Genomic DNA, 24,194 nt, shown 5'->3' on the forward strand with positions numbered 1-24,194 from the left:
CAGACTCTGTACACAAGCATGAAGTTTCAACTCAAATCAACACTGTGATCCACTGCTTAAAAGATACACTAAACCACTGCATATGAAAAATACATCAATATAAAGTCAAGTAACTTCAAACTAAGGTTATGTTTTCTGTTGTCAACCTTAAATTGAGCCGGCTTCCGTAGCGCGAGTGGTAGCGTCTCGGCCTTTCATCTGGAGGTCCCGGGTTCGGATCCCGGTCAGGCATGGCATTTTCACGCACGCTACAAATCATTCATCTCATCCTCTGAAGCAATACCTAACGGTAGTCCCAGATAAAAAAAAAACCTTAAATTGAGCGTATTAACTAATCTTAATAAAATTTCACATACCTAACTTCAGATACACTACTACATATCTAACACATATCTAAATTTCAATGAAATTTATGCAGTAGTTTGGAGATATTCAAGGCATAAATTGTACACACAAGCTACACACACACACACACACGTATATAGCGTATATATATATATATATATATATATATATATATATATATACATTTGTGCAAAATATACAATACTTTCTTTTTCCTGTTTAGCCTCCGGTAACTACCGTTTAGATAATACTTCAGATGATGAATGAGGATGATATGTATGAGTGTAAATGAAGTGTAGTCTTGTACATTCTCAGTTCGACCATTCCTGAGATTTCCTGAGCCGTTATTCTGTATTATTTTTATTTCTGTAGCATAAATTTCAAAATGTTGTACGTCACCGTGTTGTAGGCACTGTTCATAACGGTCACGCAGATTTTTAAACATATTCTGAAACACCGGTTGCTGGAGATTCCTGAAAACCGAGACGATCTTCTCACGTAATGCAGGTACAGTTCTGGGTGGATCTGCAGAGCTCAACACTTTTTCTTTTAACATTCCCCCTTCCGTTGACACAACACACTACCAGTACGACAAAGTTTAGTAACGATAGACAACATAATTATGTTGTTCGGCACTGCCTTATTAAACTGTTCCGCCACTAACTTCAAACTCGGCCTGCCTTTATTGTCATTTCCGTACGAGCGAAAATAATAATCCACAGTGAAAAGGTTTTCCGTCGTCCTGAAACCATCTCCAACTTCAACCTTACATCACAACGTTCTGTGCACTACTAACAACACATAATGCCGATGCAAAAATACGCCCATGAACGGACATACGTATGAGAACTGTGCGAAATTCAGTACTGCATATTTTGGCTCATACAGTATATAAGAGGTTCGGCTGATAAATTTTTCTAAGATATGTTGGAATGAAATGAAAAATGAATACAAGTACAATACCTTAGCTACAAAATGCAGTATTTATTTTTCAATATACTCTCTGTTTACACTGATACACTTTTCCCAACGAGTGATAAGTTTTCGCATTCCGTCACTGAAAAATTCTGGCGGTCTTCCAAAACTTCCTTCTCCTCATCGACGGTGATGTAATGATTGATTACCTTTGGATCCCTCTTGAGATGAGAGAAGAAGTTGAAGTCGCACAGAGCCAAATCCAGAGAGTATGGCGGATGCGGAATAGACTCAAACTTTAGCTTGCGGAGAGCCATCAGAGTTTGCGCGGCACGCATCGTGCACAGATTTTACGGCAACTCAGTTGCTCAAAAATATGGACTACTCGTGCTTTAGATTTTCCAAACTGAATAGGATGCTTTGCTGGGTGATTTGCCGGTCACTTTGAAGCAAATCGTCCACTTCTTTTCGATGTTTCTCGTCAGTCACAGAAACTGATTGCCCATTGCGTGGTCTCCCGTTAAAGTCCATCAGGACTAGGAACGGGGACGGTGGTGTGGCGACCGGAAGCATGACAAGTAGGGTGTCTTCTCCTACGTCCACTGCATGGTGCGTCCTCAATTGTCGCTTTACCAGATTCAGATTTGTGAAATTTCAATGTCCACCTATTCACAGAACTCCTGTTAACATTTCACTAACGTAAACCGCTTTTAAACGATGAATGATATTTGTAGGATTCACATTTTCTGTTGTTAAAAATTCTATCACTGCGCGCAGTTTTAACTGTGTTGACGAATGGCCGTACTCGACTCCATTTTAACTGCTACTGAAAAACCGGTAAACGGTTTTTAACTTATCGGAGGTTTGTAGCTGTCACTGCCCAACTCTATAGTATCTATTGTCTCCTTGTAACACGCTAGTGTGCAAAATTTATCAGCCGAGCCTCGTATAAAAGGAAACTATATTTCCTTATTTCCAAAAGAAGGGTCTTTTTTTATTCCTCATACGTCAAACAATAAAGACTACTCAATTTCACTCACCCCCAACTCCACCGTGCGACCGAAAATAATACCATAATTTTCTTCTGAAAGTAGGTAAAAATGTTACTTAGTTAAAAATGACTATAAAGTAATTACAAAAAAATTAATTACGAAAATATCATATAATATAAATGCTAAAAATAAATGTGAAAACAAGATTTCAAATAGCTATAAATACGATCACGGTAAATTCTTTGAAAAACCATTTATAATTAACACTGAGAGAAAAGCAAAACATAAAGAGCACATATATTTTTTTAATAAACGAAGAAAATTCAAATAATTAAATAAATGTGACTGAATTCATTTTGAAAATTAAAAAGAAATTTCAACACTCTTAACCAAATAATAATTCTACTACATCTGTATTTTACCACTGACAATGGGTATATGAGAATTTATAAATCATAAAATTTATAACTTTTAAGATAATGCCGGTTTAGTAGTCTCATTACAAAATTCCGGATTAGCTATGTATCAGTAATAGAGCAATAGCAGGGAAAGTAAAAAAAAAATTTACATCTTAAAGTAACAATGGTAACGACCCTTTTTATCAGAAGTCACACGTTTTTTTTTTGTTGTAATAAAAAAAAATACACGTAAAAAATATTATATATTTTATATTGATCACTGAATTTTATAAATTTTATTGATGTCAATTTTGTAGGAATAAAGTATTGTAAAGTTGTTTCAACAGAGATACTGACTGAATATCATGAATTAATATTCAGTAATAGTATTCATGACGTCTACTGAATGAATATTCTACAACAAAAAAACGTTTTACGATACTATCAATTCAACGACAATTATTACAACATATCGACTACATACCATACCTTTTGAAGTACGTCTGTAAATCAGAGCAAGATGAGACATTAATTAAATAAAATACTAGCGATTTAATATTCAATAAAATAGAAAAAAAAGATAACAAGTTTTATAAGGGATGGTAACCTTGCATTATTTATACATATAATAATTAGTTATAAATCTTTATACAAAAACGTGACGATCTGTATTGTTCAATTTACATTCTATATTATACAACATTTGATAGAATGGAAAAGTTATGCTTATTCGGTTTACAGAACCATCGTGTTGTTCTACTGCTTGTTGCCACACCTTATAGGTGAATTTAAAACAATAATCATATTATAACGTAAAACAAAAACAACTTAATTGGAGAGAAAAGTTATTTACAACTTTGTGTAATTCACGTTTTAATCATTGAAAATACAATAAAAAGATAAATTACATTATAAAATTATAAAAACATACTATAAATAAATAAATAAGAAAAGGTTAAATAAAATTGGATATGTAGAAAAACAAATAAACAATCTACTGACCAGCGGCAAGTTTTATAGTATAATCCGGGTTCTCGACAATATAGTCGAGGCCTATTCTTGACTCCATATCCCCACATCACCTGTTAAAAAAAGAAAAAAAGAATTAATAAAATTAACAGAATTGTACATTTCTTTCCTTTATATATCATCTTCAGTTATGATAAATAAATATATAAAAAAATAAATTACACGCTTACTTAAAATTTTATTATTATAATATTAGTTTTATTTCTACTAATTAGTTGCAATCTGGTATTAATATTACTTCTGTGGGAAGGAGATATCGCCCTGTTGAAAGCACAAAATTTGATATTTCTAATAAAATTCTAATTTTTTTTTCAAATGAATTTAAATCCATACACATAATATTTCCGTCAGTTTGTCTGAAACTTCTAATCACAAAGTCAACTATATGGAGTCTGTACTAGAATTACTAGTACTATAATATACTGTCAGCACTAGCCTTGATAGTACGCACGATTCAGTCTTTCACCTTGAGGCAAGAATTAAAAATGTACGATTCCATTAAAATAAAAAAAAACAAAAAAAACAGAGAGTGTCACTTTGACATCGGAACGAGACTGACGTGCTTTCTTGGGGCGTGGAGCTCCTTTACCAATCCATTGTGATTATTGAAGTTTTGTCTCGATGTCGTAGCAATAAATTCCGCTTTCGTCTCCCGTTATGATCCTTTGCATTGATTTTTCATTGTCATTAGCTTGTTCAAGAAGTTGTCGACAAACGTTCACTCCATGTTCTTTCTGCTCTTTGGTCATCAAACGAGGAACAAACTTTGCTGAAACTCGATGTTCACTATATCATAGTTGCAAAAATATTTATTTTTCACGTAATTATTATATATTCAGTATGAGCCAAATTGGCCTATAAATGCAATTTTTTGAAGTATCTCAAGCCCAGCGCCACCTAGCGGGTCCAAAATTATTCAGAAACCTTTGCAGGCGTGCGCACAACAACTCACCCACGTTTCATCGTAATCGGATGAATGGTAGTGAAATGCATACGGGACAAACAAAAAAACATATATATATATATATATATATATATATATATATATATATATATATATATATATATATTTATTGTCTCTCTGGACCGCGTTGAACTTTTTGCACAACAGATGTCTTCCGTCTGTTTTCCCAGTACAATTTCATTTCGTCTCGTTTGACTTGTGTTTGTTCATCAGTCCATTGCCTCCCAGTTCTTGTCTTATCTGTAAGTTTCCGGAAAATGTGTTTATTAATTTTATCTCTAAACTCAGTTCTGTTACACTCATCGCCTTCGTTCAGTTATAGTTCGCTGAGATTCTTCTTAACTTCGACGACCCAATCCTTAGTCGCTTTCATATTTGTTAAAAAACTAAAGACGCGCTTCGTCAACCTATCATCCGTCATTCTGAGTATATGACCGTAGAACTTCACCCTTCGTTTTCTCATTATCGACGTCAGCGGTTCGTTGTTCTCTTTATAAAGTTCTTCGTTACTTCTTAGTCTGTAAGATCCGTCTTCTAGTTTCCTTGTTCCCAATATTTTCGTCAAGATTCTTCTTTCACGTATTTCCGTTTCCTTCAGTTCATTCTTTTTCCTGAGTATCAAACATTCTGATGCGTAGAGTGCCTCTGGTTTGAGCACAGCAGTGTAGTGTCTTATATTTGATCCGTATGATATACTCTTTTTGTTGTAGATATTCTTTGTTATGCCGTATGTTGTTTTACGGGATATATATATATCCCGTGCAAATATATATATATGCACGTATATATATATGTGTGTGCATCACGTTACATGGTCTTGATGTCGGTTCCATTTTTTTTTAAATAATTATTTAAACATCATCATCATTATTTAAAAATATAAGCTGAAGATTGTGCGAGGAATTATGAAAATACGTTTTTTTAATGCTTAAAAAATATTATTCGTGACATTGATTTTATTCAATTTTTTTTTTAATAAAGGTTTTACTTATATATATATATATATATATATATATATATATATATATATATATATATATATATTTATTTATTCTTTTCATTAATTATTAATGTTTTACAATACTATTAAAAAAAAAACTGCTCATATAAAATATTTAACATTTTGCGTTTGTTTATAAATCTTTTCATTGATTTTTAAACGGTGATATGTTATTTTTAATGTTTTGTAACACATCCATGTCGTAAAAATATGATTTTATTACCTCATGTGTGAGAATTTTCTTCTACTGGATTACCTTGATGATTTTTTATGATAGTAAAATATCGGTAATTAAAAAAAATAAATAAACGAAAAAAATTATAAAGAATATAGTAAAACTTATAGCAGCAATATATAAAAAGAGATAATATTAAAAAGGTATAGAAACTAACTACGGTTAAAAACGAGTAGATAGTGAAATGTAAATTTTATACATAGGTATACTACACACACTCGTAATAATGGTAACTCATTTCTTTTATTCAAACAAGTGCATTTATACATTTGCATGTAAATTGTAATATTTATTTAAGAGGCTACAAGGAAATTACATTTTCTTTGTGGCTGTTTCGCGACTAATTGAGTTGAAATACAGTAATAATTTTAAACCACTTAAGTAATCTCCTCTTTCATTAATATAGGCTATATATGTACGTATTATATTACATCAGTAGTATATTATTAGAATATTTTTATAAATTTTAATTTTTTTTATTTTTGAATATTTATTACTTTTTAAAAAGAAGTAAATAATCGATTATAACCTAATAATTTATAATAAAAAAACCGGAAAAAAAACAAAAAATATCATGCATATTAAAATCTGTAGCCAATAAAAAAAACTAGTAAAACAGCCTTATATTGAAATAAGAAATAAAATGTGTCATTTTACGTTGTTTTTTCTTTATAAAAAAACTTTTATATAAATTTATTTAATAGATAAAGCTTATGTTTAAAATTAAATAACAAACACGCAATTGATTTGTACATTCAAATTTTTTTCAAATGAATAGACTTATTTAAATCCTGTTTTAAGTTATATATTTAATTTTTATTTTTTTGGCTTCGTAGTTTTAGAGATATGTGGCAAAAAGAAAAGTATGATAATAAGTCAAAAAATGTGGTAAAGGTTTTTTGCATTTCTCGAATACGTGTACGTGTACGAACATATGTATTTACGTGTTTGAAGCTTAATAACCTTTGACTGAATGAACTGATTTTGATGAATTTGGCTCATGTAAATGGGGTAATTTGTTGAAAAAGTTTGGTGTTAATATTTAAAGGGGGTGGATTAGATAGTTTTTTTGAGGTCAATTCCTAAAACCTTTGCAAACATAATTTTATATTAAGCTCAGTACATGCGTACATGCTTATCTTACAATTTTAAAAAAAATTGCTCCCGAATTCCCATTCCCCAAAAATCTAAAAATCTATTTTTTTTTATTCATTTCATATTATTAGCCGAATTTTATTATTCCGTCTAGATATCGCTCTAGCTCTAGAAGGGAAACTATTGTAATTGGTCTAATTTTAGCATATACGGTTTACACCGGATCTTGACGATTTGACACCTAAGGGATAAAAAAACCCGGATGTGAATGTTCGTATGTACGTGTATGTGTGTTTTCGGTGTTGACCTCTAAATCACCTTATATCTCCAGAACTACTGGACCGACTTTGACCAAACTTGGTCAAATTACTTCTACATATAGAGGGCACAGATGCCATTAAATTGTCAACTTAAAAGGTCAAGGGGATGAGGCTGTAGAGCAGATCAACCTCAGCATCTCGAAATTTTGACTAATTAAGATCATATTTTTCTTAGGCACATTTATTAACAATATTTGAAAAAATCATTTTGCAAAATCCCACCCTCACCCCAAAAATTGCTTTTGTATTCATCTGCTATGTTGTGATGTAAAAAATGAACTCGTTCTGGCTAGGTCTCAAACTCGATCGCCCGGTTGATTCGGTACCTAGTGGGTTAAGCCTTGCGGCTACACCAGTCTGCCGACCATGTAAGCGATATTTGTGCTAAGTTGTGAAATTATAATAGTTTAGTTAGTGCCGACCGTCACCACTGGTACTGCCACACCTGCGAGAATTAAATACGGTATGCGCACGCGCTTTAGTTAGAATAATTGAATTAAATAAACAAAAATCATTTTATTTGAGTAAAATGATAAATATTTAAATTAAGTAGTATGGGTAAGTCCGGCATCAAAAACAATTGTGTTACCAGCTTTTTTTATGCGTTTCTAAGCACAGTAGTACAAGTGACCCCCAAAAATACTTGAGGAGCAATATTAGTGGTAGGGGAACCGATAATCGCCCTAATCTCCCTCCACACACACACACACACACACACACACACACACACATACACACACATATATATATATATATATATATATATATATATATATATATACACTACATAAACACTATATGTTCATATAGAATTGTGTATGTGTGGGTTAAAGTCATCAAATAAATTGTTGTAAAAATTAAACATCTATTAGTATTAGGCTAATTGTGCATCAGACTAAAAATCTAATCATTTAAACAGCTTTAAGACCTAGTAATAGTTTTAAGTTGATTAAATTGTAAGCGGATTATTCGGGTATTACCGAATTTCTTATAAAAAAAATTCTTTATCTTTATCCAGGAACACAGTTATCAATCAAGCCGTGCTAACTAATTAAAATTAATAATTTCTTGTAAAGTAAAAGTAAAAAAAAACAATTAATAAAATTAATTTACGTTTCAGTTACGTTTATTTAGCTTTTTTTTTTACCTGGTAAAGGAAGTAATTAATTTTGACTTCCTTGTACAAAGTAAAAATAGGAATCGCAAACTGCAAACAATTTCAGATTTCAACGGAAATATCCATTTTGACTATCACTGATTCCATTTTGACTAGTTTCGGCGAGACATTTGTACGTACGTACATATATATATCGCAAAATTCAAAAGCGATTAGCCGTAGAATGTTGAAATTTTTGATTTAGTACTGTTGTAAGATCTAGTTGTGCACCTCCCCTTTTCATTGCAATCGACTGAATCAAAAGTGTTCATTGGATTTTGGACTTTTTCTTAACTGCAGTAATAAGCCCTCATTCAGGGCTTTTCAATTGCATATCATAAGTGGTACTTACTTTCATAAATTCCAGAGTTATAGCCAAATAAAATTTCATTAATGAAATGTTTGGATCTTACTAGGGAAGGCACATCGGTTCGAATCCGATTTCATTTCATTTTTTTTTTTAACTTTTTAAAAGTTAAATATTGATTTATTAATAATTATTAACCTCTGATTATTAAAAAAATACAATAAATGATTTTTTTTGTTAAACAAAAACGAACCGATGTTCGAATCTGACTTCATTCCTTTTCTTTTAATTTTTTTTTTAATTTAAATATATTGATTTATTAATAATTATTAATCTCAGATTGTAAAAAAATGTTTTACAGTAAAGAATAATTCAATAATAACAATAAAACGATAACTAAAAAATATCATAAGTTATTAATGAAATAAAATTTTACGTACTTTTCATTTTTTTTAAAAATGTGTATATGTAATTTAATAGACGTACAAGGAAGTCAGTCATGTGGTGTCCACAACACATTTTTTTTGTGTTTAGAGTAATCACAAATATAAACATATTAATATTAATATATAAATATTTCATCAAATAAAATTTTATTTACATGTATATCAATAAAAATTAATTTAATTTAATTTATAGCAGAATAAACAAAAATAAATGAACAAGCAATCAAGTATTTAATCTTTCAAAGAGTATCATCAATTATTAATATTTTATCGCTAATTACACAAACAGCACAATTACAGCCAAATGAATTTTCTTATTTTTTTTCGACGTTTTCTGGGAAGGTTTCTTACTGTATTCGGAAAAATGATTTATATGTAAAACGGTTTTTCATATAATTTTCCGTCTAAAATATACAGATTCATTTTTCTGAAATAAAGTAACGTGGCTTGGTGAAGGGAAGTTCCATTTCAAACTAGTGTCGCTGAGAAATTATCACGTAGTCTCCCCTCTACTACTGTAATGTCCTAGGCTACTGCTCATCCTTCCTTGGGTACAATAGCCAATGTTTAGCCATTTATGAGATGAAATAACAATTTTTAGCGTGAAAATGTCATACCTGACCGGGATTCAAACCTTGGACCTCCGGATGAGGCCGAGACGCTACCAATCGCGCCATGGAGGCCGGCGAGCAAAGTAGAAATAACGTAAGGCTAAAACTTCCATAATCAATTACAATCATCAGTTAATACTAGTCAGTATTATTTAAAATTTTTTAATTATCAATTAGATTCAGTTACTTTGTAGATCTTAGTTTGTTAAATTCATTTCTAAATGTGTTAGGTCAAACGGTCACGGAATTGCTGACAATGAGATTAAAATATTTTACGTGATAGCGCCAAGGAATAAAAAACCTCACCCTATCTTTCAACGTTAAAACTAACTTAATACTGAACATTAATATCTTACCCCACCTTCATGGCCTGTATTCAAATTTAGATTTTTAATTTCATCCCGTTGGGAAAAAAATGACTGATACGCGAAAAATGGTTGATAACAATATAAAAATAATATTTTTAAATATGATTTTAATATAAGAGTTTTGTCGGCCTCCGTGACGCGAGTGGTAGCGTCTCGGCCTTTCATCCGGAGATTCCGGGTTCGAATCCCGATCAGGCATGGCATTTTCATACGCTACAAATCATTAATCTTATCCTCTGAAGCTATACCTACCAAACGGTAGTTCCAGAGGTTAAACAAAAAGGGAAAAAAGAAGAGTTTTAATAAAATAAAATACTTAAAGTATAACTTCAAAATTAACAAGATAGTACCAAAACATGGAATACACAAAATACATATATTTTAACAAGAATTAAAATATCAATTTAAAATTTTTAACTTTGATAGAATAATTTCTAAACAAAGAAATTATTTTGTTTACGAATTTAAATTAAGTTTTGGAAATCGGCATATTTAAAAATAATTAACTTTCACTGAACGGTATTTTGACTCAATATTTTTCCAAGCTTTTCACAGAATAGTTCAAATTACAAATTTTACGTACGTATTTTTTCAGGGTGACGCACAATAAGTTGACATTTATAAAATCGATTATAAATTCATTTTTTTACCTGGTGTTCACATCTTGCAACCGTAATCCTTATTTCTTGAAATGTCGGTAGATGTCGCCTAGTGTTTGTATTCGCTTCTGATTCCGCAACAAATCAGTTATTGTTTAGCTACAGTCGATAGTGGTCGTTTATCTAATTTACAGCGCGCTAAAGTTTTGCTTCTTTATGCTGAATCAAAAAGTGTTCAGTGACTCAACGACTACTTTAAGCTTATTTTAACACTCTATGGACTCCAGCAAGAAACCAATCTCCATTTTAACCGTAAATTTGTGAAAGAAGGCAGCATAGAAGAAGAGAAACGATCTAAAGCAGGTCCCGTTCGTTCTCCGGAAAAAATCGAAGCACTTCGAGTTGTCATGCAAGGTAGTCCGGGAAAATGTGCTCGGCGTGCTTTACGAGAGATGGGACTATTTCGTCGTACAAATAATGTTACACAGTGATCTAAAACTGTTTCCATACAAACTGACTGTCCTGGTTAAGTTTGCTAGTTAGCACTCCAATCACTAAATTTATTAATATGCTGTTGTGGCATGGAATTACTGAAATATCGTATTGTAAAATGGGCACATACGGTTTAGGTGGTGGTATAATGGTAATAGAATTAAGCGCACGAGGTCTTTGATCTTCCGCGGGAAGGGTGTTAGTTTAGCAGTTCCTGAGGGCTACGTGGTAGAGTTAGGTGTCTGATGTCTTCTTAGAAGGCAAGACTTGACTAGAACGGAATTTACTGATGTGAATGTCTTTCGAAACATTTGCATCGGTGGCATCTCAGGAGGCCGACTGATGACTGTGGAATGTGAACAGTTTGAGAGCAAGAAGATGTCCTCCAATTAAGCCACTCATGGCTAGGAACGGAAGGAGTAGTGTGGCGACCAGACAAGTCACCAGGTAGGGTGTTCTTCTCCCTCAAGGGGGGGGGGGGATTGAGATATCCTGGATAAGTTAACACAACCTAACAAGCAAAAAAAGATTTTTCATTGGTTGGAAAGGAAAGATGATGTTATGTTCAACAGTTAGTTTCCAGACAAGGTCTATATTCGTATTAATGGTAATATTAACAAACAGAATGTCCGCTTTTGTGCGATAGAAGCACTACAAACCGTGAATGAAAAATGTTGGGCAGCTTTGGACGAATGTTGGCAACTTTATCCAGTCACGGATTGACAGGTCCAGTGTTTTTCAACGATACAGTTAATAATCAACGCTATTTGGATATGAGAAGTATGACTTTCTACCAAAACTGCTTGCGACTAAGTTTCCTATAGACACTCAATGGTTTATGTAAGATGATGCAATCCGTCACACTGCTAATGTTGTGTTAAATTTTTAAATTCAGTATTTTTTTTAAATCTCGCAATTTCAAATCGCTATCCAGACACCACAATGAAGGTTTCTTTTGGTCACCTTTTAGCCCGGATTTAAATACTAGTGATGTTTTTTATGAGTATATTTAAACGAGAAACTTTTCCCCTTAAGATCTGTAAATCTTATGGAAATGCGTGCGCGGATAGTTCTTTACTTTTGTGAAGTGATTCAAGAGAACTTTTACCATAAATCCATCAGATACGTATACACTCACCTTAAAGAGATTGCGGCGGGCATATTGAACATGTCATGAAGTACAGGAATTTTCCCCAAACTCTCTAATTGGTATGTAAAGTTATAATCATATTAAATTTAATAATAGCCGGCCTCCGTGGTGCAAGTGGTAGCGTCTCGACATTTCATCCGGAGGTCCCCGGTTCGAATCCCGGTCAGGCATGGCATTTTCACACGCTACAAAAATTGTCATTCATCTCTTCCTCTTAAGCAATACTAACGCCGGAAATTTGAAAAAATAATGTGTCAACTTATTGTGCGCTATTAAAAAACACAATATATACCGCTTAGATTCCAAAAAATTACGAGAAAATATTTTTATAGGAAAGATTAGATTTGGGATAATATATCATTCAGTAGTTTGGGATAAACTTCCCATATTGATGGGCTTTTTTTACCTATTTATCCCATTTTGCAACAGTATTTATTTTTTATTAAAAGGGAAAATTTAAACATATATTAATAAAGGTGTTATATAAAGACTTATTTGCATTAGTTTCTTTTGGAGTGATTCTGATAGAATTGTTGTAGGTATTCTATTACTACGAAGAAGATCTTCAAATAAATCGAAATATAAATAAATATGTAATGACTAGCTCTATATATATATACAAATGTCCAGAAATCTTTAGATTACAATTACCTTTTCTATAGGGGTTTCATTTTACTTCTGAATCCTAATCAAGAAACTGTTTTCTCACCTTGTTCAATTGTAAGAACGGTTATTTTAAATACAGACCAGTTTTTCCTTTTGGCTTAGTCACATTTTAAATAAAAATATTACTTAAAAAAAAAATTACTAAAATGGAAATATAAATTTAAAAAAAAATATTAGAAGAATTAAAAATAATATTTATTTAGTTCTTGTTTAAATTTTAACATTTTGAAATCTGTATTATATATCTGGTGGATGAAAACTAATTTTTAATTGCTGTTTCCAAATTGGTTCCAATTTCGAAAGTCACATTTAAAAAATAAATATTATTTTTTACTTTTTAATAACTGGCACCATTTTTTGAATTTATTTTATTGAGTCGAGTTTATTTTTATATTTAAAAATAAAAAATAAAAAATCATTACATTATCTTTTTTTTAATTCAGAAAGATTGATTTTCCTGAAATTACGTAAAAATTTAATCAGTTTAATTATGAAGAAAATTAATTACTTATTTAATTATAATTAATCGATTTACGACATAAATCAATTATATTAAATAGAGAAATAATTGTTTATGATTTTATTATTAATGAAAGTGATATAATAGCTATTAAATAATGATAATAAAATAATAACCGGATTACATATAAACGAAAAGGAAAGGTTGATCAGCTGACTGAATCCGTTATAAAAATTTATTTACGTATCGAGAGAGACAAAGATGTGATCCATTCATTCAGACAACGCGAATGTAAGCCTAGGTGGAAGAGCTTACTACTAACTAGTATGGCATGTTGCAAGCTCACCAGGAGAGGCGCGGCCTTGCTACTAATGGCAACATCGGGACACCTGGTAGTGAATCTAGAAATAGATGGGACACTATTAATTAAGGGGTTTCGATATTAAGTAACATTTTTCCAGGGATAGTAAATAGATGTATCCCGTTGTCGGCAATTTTCCAGTAGTTACCACCCTCGTTGACTTGTCAAGGCCGTATTACCACCTGTTGCGCCTACACCGGCGTTGCCGCGCTGTTGCGAACGTCCTTTCAGAGGACTCTTTTAAAAGACTTGCTTAACGAATTTTCCCTCGATCCGGCACCTTGACCGTATTGTGTGATATCCGACGACCGGCTCGGCGCCGGCACGTCGCACAGGTAGCCACACTAACGAATGAGTATATATTGCGATGCCCTAGAATCAATTAATACATTATTTAATTTCTTCTTCTTATTTATGATTAATATAAATGTGTATTTTAAAGAAGCGAATATTTAGTTTCATATTTATTTAATTTCACAATTATTATAAAAAATAAATATTATTACCGACTAAAAATATTCAAAAAGATATTAAAATGAACGAGTAATATCTATAGAAGTTTTTACCCCTGAAATCAATTTTAATAAAAAATCTTTTAATAACATATTTCTTTTACGTAATCACCCGTACTTGCTCGTAATACCTGAAAAACAAATAACGAAGTGCCGTCTTAGTTCTATAAAAGTTAGGAAAATTATATTTTTTAAATGCGAGCAAAATGATTATCCCATAATATCATCATCATCAGTCACAGCAATCTCCAGTATTCAAATATTGATGACGTAGCAATTATATGAAACAGATAATACACCTACTAAATAAAATAAATCGCATTAAATAAATTATTTTTTTCAAATACCATAGATTTTTTAAGTTATCACACGGCGTGGTATTTATTTTTTCATTAAAGACATAAAGATTATTTAAACAGTACAGTATAATTTGAAATGTTCATAAATTTAAATACTTAACACACAAAAAAATGTAAATAAGCCCCAAAATTAACTGAACAAAATTTTAATTTATTTAGTTGAAACATTTCATAACCTTTTTTCTTTTTCAGTTTAGCCTCTGGAACTACCTTAAGGTATTACTTCAGAAGATGAATGAGGATGACATGTATGAATGTAAATGTAGTGTAGTCTTGTAAAGTCTCAGGTCGACCACTTTCTGAATTTGTGTGGTTAATTGAAACCCAACCAAAGAACACCGGTATCCATACTCTAGTATGGAAATCCGTAAAAAAATATACCCTAAGAAAAATCCGTATAACCTAAGAAATTTGTATTTTGAACGCTACAAATTTCAATAAACTAAATTTAATTTGAATTTTATTTTTATTTTATAATTTTTAATCTTAAACAGTATTTTATAAAACCAGTCGAAATGTTAACCCTCAACACCTCACCAATATACCTAAAATCGTGATTATCCAGAATAGCTTCCTATTGGTTTCAAGACTGAGGTTGGTTATACGTTGTGATATTTAATTTTTAAAACGTTTAAACACAAATTTCAAATTAATATCCTGATATATGTATACATTATAGTAAACTAAATTTTTGTAAAAATAATTACTTATTATTTCGTTTATAATAAAAATTGAATTATACAAATGTTATTGAATTGTTTATAATTACATCACATTGGAAAATTAATGAAACTGTATGAAATGCTACTTATAAATTAGGAAATTCCAATTAAACGCGTTTAGAACTACAAAAACAAAACTATTGAGTGTAGAGGATTTATTGGTTTTCATTACAATGTAAAAATTTTAAAATGTAATGAAGGAAGCCTTGAGTCAACGTTTAAAACATATTGATCAAAAGGAGATATTTTTGGAGCGATAGGCTTGGCTGTCATTCATTGGTATGCCGGGAGTGTAGTAAAAAGATATGTAAGGAATTTAAATTGTGAAGACAAGATACTCCTAATGTTTTTTTTTTTTTTTTAGTGAGTTAAATTCATGTTGAAAATTAAAATAAATATAAAACTTAAGAAAATCTGATGTTGGCACCATATGACTTTCTTGTACGCCTATTAAATTACATATACACATATTTTTAAAATGAAAAGTGCATCAAATTTTATTTCATTAATAACTTCGGATATTTTTTCATAATTTTTTTTTTTTTTTTTTATTATTGAAATAATTTTATTAAGCATGGCCGGTTGGTAATAATAAATAAATAATTTAATAACAGTTTCCACTTACCAACAATCTTTAATAGAAATGTTTGAACGCTTTCGGATTATTAATCCGTCCTCTGGAACATTGATGTGTTATACATTATAATTATTTACTTAACATATCATTAATTATACTAAACTGAATTTTAGAAAAATATATATATAATAATTGATCGTCAAAAGGTAAAATAAAGTTAACGTTATCCGTCATGTAAATATGAAGGTCTCAATTATTATGTTTATTAGTATTGAATAAAAATTCAATTTGGTGTAATTAATGATATGTGAAGTAAATAATTATAATGTATATCACCTCATTGTTCCTGAGAATGGCTTAATAATCCGAAAGCGCTCGAACATTACTATTAAAGATTGTTGGTAAGTGGAAACTAATATGTAAATAATTTATTATTGAATTATTATTTATCGTAAAAACCTTTTTACAATCAAAGGTTAATAAATATTAATAAATCAATATATTTAAATTAAAAAAAAATAATATAAAAAAGGAAATGAAATCTGATTAGAACCGATGTGCCTTCGCCTTGTAAGATCCAAACATACCAATAATTAAAATTTCATTTGGGAATAACTCTGGAATCGATGAAAATAAGTACACCTTATGATATAGCTGGAAAAGCTCTTAATGAGAGCTTATTAATGCAGTTAAGAAAAAGTCCAAAAAGCAAATGTATTGGATTTTGGGCTTTTTTGGACATTTTTGTTCCAGTGGATTGCAATCAAAAGGGGAGGTGCATAACTAGATGTTCCAGCAGTCCCAAATCCAAAATTTTAACATTCTACGGCTAATCGTTTTTGAGTTATGTGAAATATAGACGTATGTACGGACAGATGTCATGCTGAAACTAATAAAAATGGATTTAGGGATGGTCAAAATAGACATTTCCGTTGAAATCTGAAAACCGAAATTTTTCGCGATCACAATACTTCCTTTACTTCGTTCAAGGAAGTAAAAACAGTGATTCTCTGGTCGGAAGGATGGCGGGTGTTGTAATTAATTTAGGCCTACAACAGAATACGGAACAGTTCTCTAAAACATAAAAATGTGTATAAGTGGACCGAGTAACATAATAGTAACCAAACAACTGTGATTTACCAACAGAGGTAAGATACCCTTTAACCTCCACCACTGTTAAGTAGATTCAGCAAGATCCAGAAATGATACTGGGAAACCGGCTAGTTACCATCGACAATGTAGCGTGTTCTCTGCAAACATTTTTTTGCTTAGCAAATCATACACAACGAGCTCCGCTTCCATTAATTCTGTATTTTTTTTTTTGTACAACAATACATGCCAACAGACGACCAGCCAGAACGTTGAAATCATAAATCATTATTTGGGTTCTGAAGTAGTGGAATTACCCAGCCTACAACACTGATCCCGCCCCTTCCGGCTATCATCTCTTTGGACAATTTAAGAATGCTTCCGATGTCGATTTTCTGAAGATAAAGAAGTACAGGAAGGGGTGGACAAATGGTTGAAAATCTTCTTCTTTAAAGTGGTTGTTTTAACTCCTCTATTTGTATAAATAAATTTCGCGGGTTGGTTTAGTGGTAAACTCGTTGTTGTAAATCAGCTGATTTCGAAATCAATGTTCTCAGGATCAAATCCTAATAAAGATAACTTTATTACAACTACCTTTATTACAACAAAAGTAACTATTTTTGTTTGTATTTGAATATTAGATCGTATGTTCTTTGGTGGTTGGGCTTCAATTAACCACACGTCTCAGGAGTAGTCGATCTGAGTTTGTTCAAGACTGCAAATTTACCGGTACCGTAATATCACACCTATAAGTCGTTAATGACTTTAATTGTTGAATCGACTATAGATAAAGGTATTAAAAAAAATTCGAATTATTTTTGACTTTCCTTCGTAGATAAATTTTCCTTTTTGAAATTGAAAGATCAAAAATTTCTCCCACCTTCCAAGAAAGTTTTTTATAATTTACACAATACTAATCTATTTTTGTAACTTTTGCAAGGTATTTAAGGAAATAAAATGTAAAATGGACTACTAGATAGTTAACCATAACATGAAATTAAGTGCCTTTATTTTAAGTTGAATACATATAACTTTTATGTTAAAACAAGTGATCAAGAATTTCATGTGGCACCCAAAACTGAGTACTTTTAAAAATTATTTAAAATTTAAATTAAATTAATCATAGCATGATTATTTTCAAATTAATAATGGTTCAAATTATTAATATGAATATACTCAATTTCTACTTTTAACTAGTAAAATAATTATAAACTCATGGAGAGATCCACTTCAAATTAATATCTGGTACTAAAAATTGTATCGTAGATATTAAATATTAAGTTATTTAAAAATAAAGTTATGAAATTTGCATACATTATTATTTTTAGATGGACTCGAAAAATATTTTTATCAATATTTAGTTTTTACTTCCTTGTACGAAGTAAAGGAAGTATTGTGATCGCGAAAAATTCCGGTTTCCAGATTTTAACGGAAATATCCATTTTGACCATCTCTGAATCGATTTTGACTAGTTTCGGCGTGACGTCTATACGTACATATGTACGTATTTCGCATAACTCAAAAACGATTAGCCGTAGGATGTTGAAATTTTGGAATTGTGACTGTTGTAACATCTAGTTGTGCACCTCCCCTTTTGATTGCAATCGACGGAACCAAAAGTGTCCAAAAAAGTCCAAAATCCCCAAAAATTGTATTTTGGACTTTTTCTTAACTGCAGTAATAAGCCCTCATTGAGAACTTTTCAATGTTACGTATATTAGAAGTGGTATTTTTTTTCTTTGGTTCCAGAGTTATAGCTAAATAAAATTTTAATTATTGAAATATTTGGATGTTAGGGGAGGGCACATTGGTTTGATCGGACTTCATCTCCTTTTTTTTTAACTTTTTTTTAAATTTAAATATATTGCTGGTTTTTTTTAACCTCCGGGTTCATCGTTAAGCATGCTTCAGAGGATGAGATGAATGATTTTTAGCGTGTGTGAAAATACCACGCCTAACCGGGATTCGAACCTGGGACTTCCGGATGAAACGACGAAACGCTACCACTCGCGCCACGGAGGCCGGTATATTGATTTATTAATAATTATTAACCGCTCATTGTAAAAAAAAAATTACGATGAATAATAATTCAATAATAACAACAACAAAAATATATGAAAAAATATCAGAAATGTTTTAACGAAATAAAATTGTATGTACTTCTCATTAAAAAAAAAAACAAAAAAAACGTATATAAGTAATTTAATACGCGTACAAGGAAGTCCACATCAGATTTTTTTTGTTTATTTAACTGTACAGATTATTTTATGCCCTTTTGGTTGGTATTAACAACGTGCAGGTTCAGAAATCTAAACAAAGAAAGACGTTAAGTTGACAGATGTTATTGTCATCGGTGGCCGCAATCGTTTTACAGACAGAGGATCGATGATTTTCAAAATTATTATGGTATAGCTATACCATAATCAGCTATACTATTTAGCTATATAGCTACACTACAATAAGGAAACAATTTAACAAACTTAAATTCCACGAAGAGAGCTGTGTGGGCCATTTATTTCCACCCATAAAATATCCACTGATGATGAATCTTGTCACGACTTGTGTCCTAGTGGTGCATATTCATAGTGTCAATATAAGAATGCTTCACCCATTGATGATAAAAAACCATATCATCATAAAAATAGCACACCTATAGCTGTTATGCAAGCAATAAAGCCTATTTTTCAGGACCTAGGTGATCACAATTGGTTAAAAAAGTGACTGCATGGAAAGACCCAGAATTGTAATGAAATTATAAATAATGTGATATGGTTGCGTGTTCCCAAAAGAGTTTTTATTACGAGATCTACACTGGAGTTTGAAGTGTTAGAAGCCATTGCTACTTTTAATAGGAGTAACATTGTGAAGTGTGATGTTCTGTCTTCGTCAGGTATTATTCCAGGTCGTAGAACTTGCAATGTATGAAAACTTTTGACCAAGAGCACATTAAGAAGGCTGATCGATCAGTAACTGAAATGGAACGCGAGGAAAAAGAAAACTGGATAAAGATATTGATAAATTACTAGTTTACAATCCTGGAATATATTAAGTCCATTTATACTGAGGTTATTAAATAACAAGACTAATGCTTCTACGGAAGAACTGCGCATGCGCCAAATTCGTACGACGAAATCTGTGTAGCGTGAAGTCTTCTCTTTCGATTGTTGCCACTTCAGTTTCTGTAGACATATTAGTCTGGCCGTTGCCTTCGTTTGGATAACATCTGTTTTTTTGTTTTGCCGAAAAAATGATAAGTGTTTTATTAGAACAAAGAATTGACGTGAAATTTCATATTAAACTTGGAAAAACCGCTACTGAAACTTATCTTTTATTAAAAAAAGTATTTGGCAATGAATTTTTATCACGTGAGCGGGTTTTTGAGTAGTTGAAGCATTTCCAAGATGGCCGAGAAGAAGTTGAAGATGATGGTCAAAATTCAAAGCGATGATCATTATTTTTTCGATATTCATGGGTATGTGTACCTTCACTGGGTTCCTGAAGGTCAGACTATTAATCAGCATTACTACCTTGATGTCCTTGTTCAACTCCGTGAAAAAATAAGAAAAAATGACCCGAATTGTGGAAGAATAAGTCACTGGTTCTTTATCAGGACAACGCAACGGCTCACATTGCATTGTCTGGTAAAGACGTTTCTAGCAAAGTATAACATCCCAGTGTTAGACTATCCGACTGATTCGGCTGACCTGGCACCATATGACTTTTATCTGTTTCCCAAGGTCAAGGTTCTGCATTAAAAGGAACAAGATTTCAGACCATTGAAGCTGTGAAAGAGAAAGCGGCACGCGTCGTGAAAGAGCTCACAGAAGAAGACTTCCAGCACTGTTTCGAACAATGAAAAATTTGCATGGAGCATTGTAGGGATTGAGGAAGGGTGTATATTGAAGTGGATAATAACTAAATATGTATAAATTTAAAATAAAATATTTGACAACAATAGTCTCGTTATTTAATAGTCATACCTCGTATAATGTAAACTACTGATATAAGGTATTTTTTTTTGTTTTCATCTTTCATCGTAAATTTGTTTTTTTTTGTGATATAAGCAAAATTTTCTCAAAAACCGCTGAATTATTATCAACTTGTTATTTGCTAAGTAACATTTTAAAACAAATTTTGAACAGCATCTAATTATAAATTTTTTTCTCAGATTCAGTACCGTATCTAAAACTCCCTAATAAAACTGTTGTAAAAATTTGGAAGTCATAGATTGAATAGTTTTTGAGAAAATGTTTCTAACGTTAGCACTCTGTAAGATAGGAGCGTGTCTCGCTTTAAACTGGAAAAATAATCATAAACTGTAACTGGTGAGATCCAGTTGAAATTAATATCCCGTATTAAAAAATTTATTTTAGATATTAAATATTAAGTTATTTTTAAAAAAACGTTTGAAATTTGTATCTATATTATTATTTTCAAGGCATGTTAACACGACTGGAAGGCTAAAGGGCACAGCTCCCGGTCTAATAAGAATGTTTCACGTATATAAATTTTTGTTATACAATTATTGACATTATTAATAATAATCTAGACTATTATACTTTAAATTATTATAGCTTCCTAATAGAACAAATAATTCTACTTTAAATCTAAAATAACCCTACTGTTTAAATTTACATGACACAATAAACTGTATATTTAGTAACGGTATACACAGGTAGGGCTTAAAAGATATCGGAGTCAATATTATAATAAATCTCTTAAAAGTAATATAATTTTGAACTTTAGTTACCTTACTAAATTTTTCGTTGCATAACATTAGTTTGTAATTTTATCTTTCGTAAATCACAAAGTTTTAATTAATATGCATTTTTTTCTATTAAGCGATTGTTACATAATCATATTTTTGGTTATTTAAAAGAAATCGTATTAACAAATTCATTATAAATCATGAAATTATATTACGCAATACCTGGTTACTTTATTCATTTAATAGATACATGGAATAAGTAGGTTACTTTTAACAATGAATTTAAAAATATAATAATAATAATACAATTAACGTATATCAGTATTATTAAAATTGAAGTATTTTTTCGTATAATACATGGTTTTTTTTTGAGGATTTTAAATGTTAAATGGCATTACATAAATATTTCTGAGGATTTAAAATTTTAAATGACATCAGTGAACAAAGAATTAAATCACTTTTATAATCTTTTTCTTATGGTTCATTATACTTTATTTTTAAGATTTTATTTGAATTATATCATCATAGTTAGTAACCTTGATTATCAGAACGAATAATTTCTAAAAAATTTGCAATATAATATGATATTAAAAAAAATATAATATTTAAAAAATTTGACTAAAAACGGCACTTCCTTTTTAGTCGAAGAAATTTTTTTTTTTTTTTTCTAGCTTATGTTTCACTTTATTAAAATATTTTGTCTAACTTTTTTGAAATTTTCCTCAATTCCTAGAGTAAATTATTTGTTTGCGTTTAAAAGATCTTAAAAATTCTACTTTAGCAATTCAAAAAAAAAAATTCAGTGGATTAATTATAACCATCGAACTTTAAAAATAGATAAAATCCGGTTGCACATGTTTCTCAAGTAGATGTAACATTGTTAATCGCGTAAACAGAATTCCAATTAATAATAACGACTGTATTTTTATTGTCCCTAAAACGAAATCTCAGGGTGATGCATTGGATAATGTAATTGATTTCTTTGTTAGTAATAAAATTAAACCGTACTGTTTTATTTTCACGAACTTAACAAGACGCGAAACTTTTAATCATTATTAAATACTTAATATGCTTATACAGAGTGTTTCGCTACATCCTCCCAAAAATGTCATAACCTATTCTTTTCGTAAAAGTAATGGAAAAAATTCATATAAATATATATCCTAAAACGTTTGCGAATTACGGCTAGTGAAAGATTTCGTTCAGATTTCATCCACCCTGGTGAAATGAGGTCGTACTGAAATTTTTTGGACGAACAGCAGAATTAATGATTTCTTATGGTTTGTGATCGTAAAAGTCGAATAAAATAGATCCCAGAATCGTATCTCTAGTAGTTTTTGGGAAATCTGGGGTATAACCAATAAATTGGGGTAAAAATTCTAAAAATATTTCTTTCATATAATTTATTGTATTTCTGTCATTGATAAACAAATACGAAGTGATTTTTAATTATTTTTATTTTACAATTGTTGTATAATTTACATTTTTTTAAAAATCTTTTAACAGTAATATTTAACAATATATTTTGTTTTTACAAATTTTTCACACCACCAAAAAGGAATATGTGTTTTGTTCATATTTAATAAGTATTTTTCTGACATATGTAGTAATGTACTGCTTCTAAATAAAATTCAAATTTTTCTAAACTTTTTTATTTTAATTCAACTTATCTTAGATAATTTTGTTAAAAGTTAAATTCTCTAGAAGTTTAATTTAAAAGTTTTATGTATTTCTTACCCATTTAACAAAGTTATTGTACGTCAAACATAAAAAATAGGTTTTCCCCTCTAATTTATTGTTTTTCATCCAAGATTTCTCAAAAATTACTCCAGATACAGTTCTGGGACATATTTTATTCGATTTTCAAGTCTAAAACCTTATATAATCACTAATTTTGCCGCGTAATTAATCCTAAAAATTTCAGTACGACTTCATTTCACCGTGATAGCTGGAATTAGTTTCAACGAAACTGTTTCACTAGTCGTAACTCGTAAACGAAACTTTTTAGGACATACGTTTATACAAGCTTTTCCAATATTTTCACGAGTAAAATAGGTTATGAAAGTCCCCGAAGAACTTCGTGATACATCCAGTATATTCCCGTCCCAAGAATATTTTTTTTAGGCTCTCTAAAAATGTTACAACATATTTTCATAATACTAGCTGTAATATCATGATTGACACCTACAAATATGAATCAAGTAGACTGATATTTAAACAATTTTAAATGTTTAATTAATCCTTATGTTTATATTTATGAATTTGTAGTTTTTGCTAAAAAGAATAGCCACATATTCTTAATAAATTATGACATTTCT

The 24,194-nt window shown here is 30.6% G+C and overlaps 1 protein-coding gene across 3 annotated transcripts in view; it reads right to left on the reverse strand.

Annotated features, from left to right (window-relative positions):
- The window catches only part of LOC142328432 (uncharacterized), a 628,302-nt gene that overhangs the window by 359,822 nt on the left and 244,286 nt on the right, over positions 1 to 24,194 (reverse strand). For all 3 annotated transcript variants that reach the window (XM_075372177.1, XM_075372178.1, XM_075372176.1), the window contains exon 3: positions 3,653 to 3,732. In XM_075372177.1, the coding sequence (XP_075228292.1) occupies positions 3,653 to 3,719 (67 nt within the window). In that variant the 5' untranslated portion in view covers positions 3,720 to 3,732. The remainder of the gene's footprint in view (positions 1 to 3,652; positions 3,733 to 24,194) is intronic.

This window comes from Lycorma delicatula, chromosome 7, assembly GCF_047948215.1.
Source record: "Lycorma delicatula isolate Av1 chromosome 7, ASM4794821v1, whole genome shotgun sequence".
NCBI classification, from domain to species: domain Eukaryota; kingdom Metazoa; phylum Arthropoda; class Insecta; order Hemiptera; family Fulgoridae; genus Lycorma; species Lycorma delicatula.